We start from the raw sequence: 10,299 nt of genomic DNA, 5'->3' as shown, positions 1-10,299 counted from the left end.
ATAATACATATACACTACTATGCGTGTACTTGGCGCTCTTTTTTACCTTTTTTTTAAAAAGGTAATTTTGTACGGATATCACGCCTTTTTGTAGTGTTACGCATCTTAATCTTATAAACAATATATCTTATAATCTTATAAACAGTATATAATACAAGGTATGAAGCTAAAAGTGTTACGGACTATTATTTCTAAAGAAAACAACAATTTAATATTTTGCTTAGTTTTTTTTAAATAATAATCTGTAACCCTTTTAGTTGTACACCTTGTATATATTTTTCAATTTCAACATAAAACATAATTGCAATAAAACATGATTAATGTTAATAAGTCGTTAACTGTAAAATTCTTTATTTATTTTTATTTGCGTGTCTTACTGAATGTTGTTTGCAACTGTATATGTACCGATATTTTCAGGTACCAATATTTTTGATAATTATTTTTACGTCAGACATAATTTTAATTCATCCAATTTTTATTATGTCTAGACATAATTTTTGTCCAATTTTTATTATGTCTAGACATAATTTTAATTCAGCGATTTTTATTATGTCATGACATAATTTTAATTCTGCCGCTAGGGAAATTTTAAGTCGATTCTTATGAATCAAGCTTGAATTCAATGTTTAGATGTCCCAAGTTGCCGATGACGAGGTCCACATAGCGCGCTCTATAGTTTTCGGTGTCCAGGTGTATTAATACCTTGAATTCGATGGCCACGTGTTCCAAGTTGCCGATGACGAGGTCCACACAGTGCGCTTCGTAGTTTTCGGTGTCTACATGTATTAATACCTCGAATTCGATATCTACGTGTCCTACATTGGGTGCGTTCAGCCGATACTTCGCTAGCCTAGCAATCGTGAGCAGTCGCTCGTTTTCGCTCATTTTCTCTTTTTTGACCTAATGGATTAAAAGAAGAGGAAATCAGATTTAAAGTTATTAATACACCTAGACACCAAAAACTATGAAGCGCACTATGTGAACCTCATCATCGGCAACCTGGAACACGTAGACATCGAATTCAAGGTATTATTACACCTAAACACCAAAAACAACGGAGCGCGCTATCTGGACCTTGTCATCAGCAACCTGGGACACCTAGACATCAATTTCAAGGTATTAATACACGTAGACACCGAAAACTACGGAGCGCAATATGTGGACCTTGTCATCGGCAACCTGGGACACCTAAACATCGAATTCAAGGTATTAAGGTAGTCGTCTCGTCAGGGCATGTATTAGATAAAGTTTTCGATTTTGGATTTTATATCAAATTATATTGTTGCGCCCGTGCCGAGACGCCCGGTAGAGGCCCGAAAAGCAGTCGCGAAGCGCTGCGTGACGTCGAGCCTTGATGACCAGCTGTTGCGTTTGTTTGTTTACTTCTGCCGTCTGTCAGATTCTCCGCCGGGCCTTCGAACCGTTCAGACGTGTTCATGAGCCATTGTTCTATTACATTACTGCATTAAACGAGTTCTTTTCTATTTGTGTGAGTTTATTCCCGGTAACGGGATTGCGCGCCGCGTTCGCGAGTGAGTGCGTGAAGGTGTGTGCTGCGAACGCGCGGTCGAGCGCAACATTTTGGGGGCTCGTCCGGGATCGAACGGATCGTTCGGACGAGCGAGGACTAGACGAGCGACGAGCGACGAGCTACGATTTCCTCATGGTTGCAAGGAAACGACTCCGAGTAGCGACTCCACATTCGGATGCTGCGGAGATGACGTCGGAGGTGGTGACCCTCCAGGCGGTGATACGAGAGGTCCGGCTCCTGCGCGAGGAACAGGCGCGGAGAGAGAGGGAGTACGCCGAGACGTTCCGCCGGCAGGAAGAGGAGCTCCGTCTTCTCCGAGGGATGAACTCCGGCGCACAGCTAAGTCACTCTTATAATAGAGTATCTGGGGACTCGGGGACGCGAGTCGCGAGCGGCGCGGGGGCGCAAGTCATACGCGGAAGTATCGCGATCTCGAACGGCGCGGAAGCGCGAGACGCGCACGCGAGTGAGGGGGACGCGATCCCGAGCGGCGCGGGGACGCGAGACGCGTACGCGAGCGAAAGGGGCGCGATCCCGAGTGCCGTGATAGCGCGAGTCGCGCATGCGGGGGAAAGAGACGTGAACTCGAGCGGCGTGGGAACGCGAATACACGCGAGTGATAGTGTCGCGGTCGCGAGTGCCGACCTGGGGTATAAACTGAAACCCGACACGTACGACGGAACGACCCCGTTACAGGAATATTTCTCGCAATTGAGTTTGATCGCGCGTGCGAACCATTGGGATGACGCCACAAAAACGATCGCGTTGGCTTCGAGCCTGAGGGGAAAGGCACGCTCGGTCTTGGAAACGGTTCAAGATGTCGAGCGGTTAGATTTCGCGGAACTTAAAACGAAACTAGAGTTGCGCTTCGGGGAGGGACGACAATCACAGAATTGTTACGTTGCGTTTACGAGCCGTAAACAAAAATTCGGGGAGGATTTGGCGACACTCGGATCCGAAATTGACAAACTTTCACGCCTGGCGTACCCCGAGTGCCCATATGAGCTTCGCGATAAAATCGCTTGTGCGCAATTCGTTACGGCCGTTTCCGATAATTTTATTCGGCGAGCGCTTCAGATGGAGGGAATAACCTCCTTAATTCTGGCCGTTGAAAGGGCTAAAGCGCTCAAAGTTATCCAGGGGGATAATTCGGAGAGATACAGGGAGAATTTAAACAAGAATTTCGTGAAAAAGGGAGATAGAAATTTGGTAAAGAATGAGGAACGCGATGTCGGAGGGAAGACTGAGGAAAGGAATAAGGAGGGGAAGGGCCCGAAAGGGAATTGGCAAGGCAGCAAATTTGGCGCCGGCCGGGGGGAGTGTTGGACGTGCGGAAAAACCGGGCATTTCCGGTCAAAATGCCCTAATGAGGGAAACGCGATTTAGTTGAGCTTTGCGGGGTGGACTCAACTTTTGTGAAAAATTCCCCGAAAGTCGGTATTGTTCATTTTAAACATTTTGAATCTAACAATAAGAAAGATTTCTATTATAAAGGTTTATTAAACGAAAAATGCTGTTCTTTCAAGATAGATACGGGCTCCGATGTCTCGATTGTTAATGAAACTTTTATTGGAAAAGAGGTAGAGAGAATTAAAATAGGAAACTGTAATTTAAGATATCCGACTGGAGAAAGAGTTTCTGTAGAATCTAAAGTCTTAATGAAAGTTCAAATTGGTAGATTTTCCGTAGAGATCTTTTTGTTTGTTGCAAAAATTAGCGATCAATGTTTATTAGGAAAGGATTTTCTTGAAAAAGTGAACTTGGAAAATATTTTTGAACCTTTCTTTAATTCCGAATTGAATGAGAAAAAAAATTTTGATTGTTTTCGTGTTGAAACTTCTGTCGAGGTAGACTCTTCTATCTTAAAAGAACTTTTCGAAAATAATTCTGAGAGTCTAAATGAGGCTCAGAAGGAAATGTTTGCCGATTTTCTGGAAGATTTCCGGGATGCGTTTTCCGAAACTATTGTTGCAGGAAATTGTGATATTATTAAACATGTGATAAATGTGAGAGATTCTTCCCCTATTAAACAGGTTCCTCGTCGTATTCCTGTCCACATGAGGAAGGAAGTAAATAAAATAATTGAGGATATGTGGAAACAAGGGGTAATTGAGGAGTCACAAAGCCCCTGGATTTCGCCTGTAGTTTTGGTCAGGAAAAAAGACGGTACAATCAGATTCTGTGTGGATTATCGGAAGCTGATGAATTATTTAACTAAAAAAGATTCTCATCCTATACCCAGAATCGATGACATATTCGACCAATTATCAGGTAACGTTTGGTTCTGTACTCTAGATCTTAAGAGCGGATATTGGCAAATAAAGATTCGTTCCGAGGATAAAGAGAAAACTGCGTTTTCAATTGGAAATGGGTTGTGGCAATTTGTCGTCATGCCCTTTGGCCTCTGCAATGCCCCGGCTACATTTCAACGTCTGATGGAGAAAGTTTTAAGAGATTTATTATCAAAAATTTGCTTGGTTTATTTCGATGATGTAATAATTTTTGGAAAGAGTTTTTCTAAAATGATGGAGAATTTAAAGACGGTACTATTACGATTAAGAAAAGTGAATTTGAAAGTTAATCCAAAGAAATGTAATTTTTTTAGAAAGAGTGTAAAATATTTGGGGCATGTAGTTTCGGCGGAGGGCATAGCCACGGATCCCGAAAAAATATCCGCGGTTACGAATTGGTTGGTTCCACATACCAAAACACAATTACGAAGTTTCTTAGGATTTTGCTCATACTATCGTAAATTTGTTAAAGGATTTTCTTCTTTAGCAAGACCTCTTTACGCTCTTACGGGAAATCAGACTAAATTCATTTGGGGAGAGGAATGTCGAAAAACGTTTGAAGAATTAAAGCGAGTTTTGTCTTCCCCTCCGGTACTTTCCTTTCCTAAAGGGGAGGGAGGATTTGTTTTGGATACCGATGCTTCAAATGTCGGTATTGGCGCGGTGTTATCGCAGAAACAGGAGGGAGAAGAAAGAGTCATAGCTTTTTTTAGTCGGGTTCTCAATAAAGCTGAGAGAAACTATTGCGTTACTCGGCGGGAACTCTTAGCGGCAGTAGACTCAATAAAATTTTTTCGCCACTATCTTTTAGGACGAAAATTTTTAATTCGCACAGATCACGTTTCTTTGAAGTGGCTTATGTCCTTCAGGGATTTAGAGGGACAACTGGCACGCTGGCTGGAAAGACTCCAAAAGTATGAATTTGAGATTGTGCATCGAAAGGGGCTATCACATAAAAATGCTGATGGATTGTCCAGACGCCAATGTGAGAAGTCCAATTGTAATTATTGTGCCAAGATTGAGAAGAAGTCTACGGAGGAATTGAATAAAACGATTGCTCGATTAATTCTACAGGGAGAGAATTTGGAAATTTGGCGAAAGGAACAAGGGGAAGACGAGGGAATAGCTTTTATCCTACGGGGTAAGCAAGCTGGAATCCGTCCTCCGCGTTCTGAGATCCCTGATAGGAATGTTTCTGCCCAAATTTATTGGTCGCATTGGGATGCGCTAATATTAAGAGAAGGAATTCTTTATAAAAGGTGGGAAGCTCCAAGTCTGAAAACAAGCTTTCTTCAGCTTGTTGACCCTCGAAGTCGGGTCAAGGAAATTCTTGAAGAAGCCCACGATTCTTCTTCAGGTGGGCATTTTGGAATTAATAAAACTTTGGAAAAAGTTCGAAGGCGCTTTTATTGGGCAACTTGTAAGCAGGATATTGAGGATTGGTGCAGGTCATGTGAAGCCTGCGTCTCTAAAAGAGGTCCCTCTGGGAAAGGGAAATCCCCTTTACAAATCTACAATGTTGGGGCACCATTTGCGAGAATTCAGATAGACGTTCTTGGCCCCCTCCCTACAACCAATTCCGGAAACAGATATCTTCTTGTTATTGTAGATTGTTTTACCAAATGGGTGGAAGCATTTCCTCTAAGTAATATAAGAGCTAAAACTGTGGCGGAGATCTTCGTAAATCAATTTGTCTCTAGATACTAGATATGGAGTTCCCTTGGAAGTGCATACCAATCAGGGAAAGAACTTTGAGTCGAAGTTGTTCGCAGAGTTAATGGATCTTCTTGGGATTAAAAAAACGAGAACTACTGCCTTACATCCTCAGTCGGATGGACAAGTAGAGCGACAACACCAGACTATTACTAACTATCTGGCAAAGTTTGTTTCTGATAGTCAAAAGGATTGGGATCGATGGATTCCCATGTTTTTGTTAGCTTATAGGTCTTCAAAACATGAGACAACTGGCTTTACTCCTGCGGAATTATGTTTTGCTCGAGATTTAAAATTACCCTTGGATTTGTTACAGGGAGGTCCTCCAAGGCTTTATGAGGAGGAGGCGCAGTCAGTGGGAAGCTTCGTTAGAAATTTGAAGTCAAAATTTGAAGAAATTCGTTCTATAGTGAGAGAGCGTATGGATGTTAAATCTTCCCGGGTGAAGGCCTGGTTTGATCGTGGAGCTAGGCGTATTCTTTTTGAAGAAGGGCAAAAAGTTTGGTTCTACAATCCTCGCAGAACTAAAGGAAAAGCCCCAAAATTACAAAGCAACTGGGAGGGGCCCTTTTGCATAGTGAAGAAATTGAGCGACGTGGTATATTGCATCCAAAGGTCTCCCAGACATAAAAGAAAAATTGTCCACTCGGACAGGCTAGCTTTATATTCTGTAAGGAAGTTGATAGGGGGAAGATTAGAGTAGAACGGAGCCCGGTTTATAGTGAATTTTGTTTGGAACAAATTATAAATAAAAATGGTTAAAAAAAAGTCTTGTGATTAATTCTTTTTAATCTTTAAAGTGTTATGTTATTCTTTGTTTCTGTGCGTCGCATGACTTTTTGTTTTAGAGGAAATCGACGGCATGTGTTGGAGATATCAATAGGAGTCTCCACGTATGGCAGATCGACAGGCAGAACTCCCAATCCGAAGTGGACCGCCTGCCCACGGTTTTTGACCCGTGGTTTTCCCGTGGGCCATAGGGCGAATGCCGGGCGGGGACTTGGGGAGCCCTGCGGGGCGCAGGGTCCACGGGAAATTTCCCCCCCCCCTTGTCCGAAGATTTCGCGGAAAAGCAGCGGTCGAGGAAGAGGACGTCATTTCGGAGTACCGAAGGACTCGAGGGCGAGACAGTGCGGACGGCCCTCCTGAAGACGGCTTGGGGGAGTCTGGCCAGCTCTTCCCAGAGGTCGAGTGTGAGGAGAAGGTCGTGGCGACAAGAAGCTGTACTCGTCTGGGCGCTGCTCCCCTTTGATTGTCGGGGCGACAATCTAGGAAGAGGGGGGGCAGTGTTGCGCCCGTGCCGAGACGCCCGGTAGAGGCCCGAAAAGCAGTCGCGAAGCGCTGCGTGACGTCGAGCCTTGACGACCAGCTGTTGCGTTTGTTTGTTTACTTCTGCCGTCTGTCAGATTCTCCGCCGGGCCTTCGAACCGTTCAGACGTGTTCATGAGCCATTGTTCTATTACATTACTGCATTAAACAAGTTCTTTTCTATTTGTGTGAGTTTATTCCCGGTAACGGGATTGCGCGCCGCGTTCGCGAGTGAGTGCGTGAAGGTGTGTGCTGCGAACGCGCGGTCGAGCGCAACAATATGATCAGCTTTGCAGTCGATTTTTTCTGTGGCTCCTTCAGACTATTTACTCTAGAAAATCGATCTCGAAAATCACAAATTTTGCATTACTTCATACAGACGGCCAGAAAAAGAAGGCTCTATCACGGTTTCAATCACATATTTTTCGCATTTTTCGATTAGATGAAGTGAGAAAAAACATTGCTTTTTGTACATTAGATTTTGAAGAATCCGATGCAACCATAAAATATATAGTTTACCGGAGATTTCGCTGCTAATTTTTTAGTTTATTTTAGTGAAAATGCGGTAATCGAGCAGACATTTTTTGGTCGAGGTAAGGTTGGGAAGACTTGGCAAGCCGCTGGCTAATCACTGTAGTTGCAGGTTATGAGGCTCGTCTTTCTTAGCCGAATTGGATAGTAATTGACACCCCTGTCATGCGTTTTGAAACCCTTTCTCAGTAATTGTCAAAATTCAATCGAAAAAGAGATGTAACCTCACTTGTAACCTTTCTCGACGACTCGCATGATCAGCTGATCAAAACGGAGTCAAATGAGAAAAATCACATAATTTGGAAAAAGTAACATACTTTGGCACGTATGAAATTTTACACCATAATTCATAACATTATTTTTCCCTTAGCAAAAATTGCCTGAAATATATTTCTGAACGTGAAAACCTACAAACAGTCACATGACTAGCACGTAGCGAGACGCCTACCTTAATACACGTAGACACCGAAAACTACGGAGCTCACTATCTAGACATCGTCGTCGGCAACCTGGGACACTTAGACATCGCATTCAACGTATTATTACACCTGGACACCAAAAACTACGAAGCGCACTATGTGGACCTCGTCATCGGCGACCTGGGACACCTAGACATCGAATTCAACGTACGATTACACTTGGACACCGAAAACTATGAAGCGCATTATCTGGATCTCGTCATCGGCAACCTAGGATACGTGGACATCGAATTCAAGGTATTAATACACGTAGACACCGAAAACTACGGAGTGCACTGTGTAAACCTCGTCATCGGCAACCTGGGACACCTAGACATCGAATTCAAGTTTGATTCATAAGAATTGACTTAAAAATTCCCTAGCGGCACTTTCTGCCAAGCGTAGAGAACCTTCTTTTCCGGCAGCGGTAGTAATAATAATGTAAGGATACGAAATCTCTCCAGATAAACATGAAGCAATTGACTCAATATATATATTATATATATACCTAATTTACCTAAATAGAAATCTTCCTCCTGACTGATAAGTCTATCGACCTAATTTCGAAATACGCGCGCGATATCGAAACAGGCGATACCTGCGCCGCCAGCGTCGAAAAAGTGAAAGTGACGTTTCTGATTATGACGTCATCATATAAAACGTCGGCGTTAGGAGGAGGAAGTATCTTAATAAAAAATTTTCACATTTAGACTTTGCGTCGCAATATCTCCGCTCGTAGGGCACGTAGCGGAATATTATGAGAAAAACCCCCCCCTAATTGGACCCCAAGCTATCGATCAAGCCTACTTAGAACTTGATCTGTTCACTCGTTATCGAGATCTCAACATCTCGAATACTCGCAACCCGTCGCGTCGCGTAAAAGAGTCACGGTCGGTCTCGCTCCGCGTGTACTTGGCGCGAGACACTACTGTGTCTCTTGATAACGTCTAAAAATTCTAAAAAGTTTTTCCCGAAAATTAATAAAATATTTCGCAACAAAAGCACCAGCTAGATATCCCGTCTTTAAAAGTGCCTAAAAGTAATAAAAATTTATTAAAACAAATTAATATAGATACGAACACACTGATGATGAAGGACTCAAAAAATAACTTTATGATCCACGAACCGGTACAGAAGTTGGACGTATTATACTCGGTTCCCATTTCGCCACGATTAACAACCAAAATAATGATATTGGCAAACCGTGTCTTAACGAAATCATTAGAAATGTAACGGACAACGGATGATATTAAAAAAGAAATGGAATTGGATATAATTGACAATAACTCGATATATGTACCTTTAGCGAAAAAAATCCGGCTGATTTACCTAAAGAAGAACACATTACCCCATTCTATTTTACTGATAAAATATTGTTAATTAAAAAATTTAGAAATCTAAACAACAAGAAGTCAGTCTTCGGGTGTAGATAACATTCCAAATATAGCTCTTAAACACTTACCTGCGAAAATTATATATATTCTTCTATGCTATACTTTTTTAAACAATATGCTTAACTACTCTTACTTTTCGTTGAAATGGAAGGAAGCCAAAGTGATTCCTTTACTTAAAAAAAGCAAAGACAAGTCACTACCTTCGAGCTATAAACCCATTAGTTTGTTACCAAATATAGGCAAGGTGTACGAAATGGTGATTAACGACACTATCTTAATGTTTTGCAAAAAACATGAGGTGTTTCCAGAGAATCAGTTTGGCTTCCGCGCAAAACATTCCACAATACATGCGATCAATAAATTAGCATCAGACATTAACTGGGCTTTAAATAATGGCGATTGTATAGGCGCTTGTTTGGTGGATCTCGAGAAGGCATTCGATACAGTGTGGTAAAAAGGCCTAATTTTTAAGTTAAAAAAGTATAACGTCCCACAAAGATTAATTAAGCTAATTTGGAATATGATTAAAGATATATCATTCCAAACGACTTCATTTAATGCAGTGGCATCCATAAAACACATTTTATTGAATGGCCTTCAACAAGGAACCATCAACTCTCCTGCTTTTTTTAATATATACACCGCAGATCTCCTCAAATTGTTTGGAGAGCAAAACACTCTTTGTAGCTTATTAGCAATATTAGCATACGCAGACGATCTGATCATATATCATACTTATTTGCGAATAGAAAACCTGACTTTATCAAAGAGATTCTACAAAAAGCAATTGATAAAATCTTCGATTTCTACCATACTTGGAAACTCAAAGTTAACACACAGATAAAAGCGAAACCATCTTGTTTAGACCAGCGATCACAAGAGCAAAGTACCCTATCCCGCAACAGTACAAGAATTTCTGTTTAAAAGATCCTAAAACTGAGAATATAACAATTTCACATAAAAAAATAGAAAAATATCTTGGCTTACACATAGATGATAGATTTTTATTTGATAAACATATCGAGTCGCAACTTAAAATGGCAAAACAAACTTTTATAAGTTTGGGTCGGCTC

General features: G+C 41.7%; 1 protein-coding gene and 1 long non-coding RNA gene across 3 annotated transcripts; both read left to right on the top strand.

Moving 5' to 3' along the window:
- The first annotated feature begins 690 nt into the window (after positions 1-690).
- Positions 691-7,026, top strand: LOC143904528 (uncharacterized). Its single transcript, XR_013258933.1, has 2 exons — positions 691-1,206; positions 6,384-7,026. It is a non-coding gene; the product is annotated as an uncharacterized LOC143904528 (long non-coding RNA).
- Positions 1,316-7,026, top strand: LOC143904518 (uncharacterized). 2 transcript variants are annotated; one of them, XM_077419275.1, is made up of 3 exons: positions 1,316-3,802; positions 4,692-4,807; positions 4,897-7,026. In XM_077419275.1, the coding sequence occupies exon 1, from the start codon at positions 1,355-1,357 to the stop codon at positions 2,915-2,917; it is 1,563 nt and encodes a 520-aa protein (XP_077275401.1). In that variant the 5' UTR covers positions 1,316-1,354; the 3' UTR covers positions 2,918-3,802; positions 4,692-4,807; positions 4,897-7,026. The 2 variants fall into 2 exon arrangements, with proteins under 2 accessions (XP_077275401.1, XP_077275391.1); XM_077419265.1 differs by having other exon boundaries at positions 4,692-7,026.
- Positions 7,027-10,299: the final 3,273 nt, after the last annotated feature.

Source organism: Temnothorax americanus, unplaced genomic scaffold (assembly GCF_048541705.1).
Source record: "Temnothorax americanus isolate GAGA-0224 unplaced genomic scaffold, ASM4854170v1 Scaffold107, whole genome shotgun sequence".
NCBI lineage: Eukaryota > Metazoa > Arthropoda > Insecta > Hymenoptera > Formicidae > Temnothorax > Temnothorax americanus.
The sequence above is the reverse complement of the archived record's forward strand: the minus strand, read 5'-3'. Positions and strand labels throughout refer to the sequence as shown.

Excerpts from the sequence above, each read along its gene's own strand:
- LOC143904518 (XM_077419275.1), top strand. The coding sequence starts at position 1,355 with ATGACCAGCTGTTGCGTTTGTTTGTTTACTTCTGCCGTCTGTCAGATT.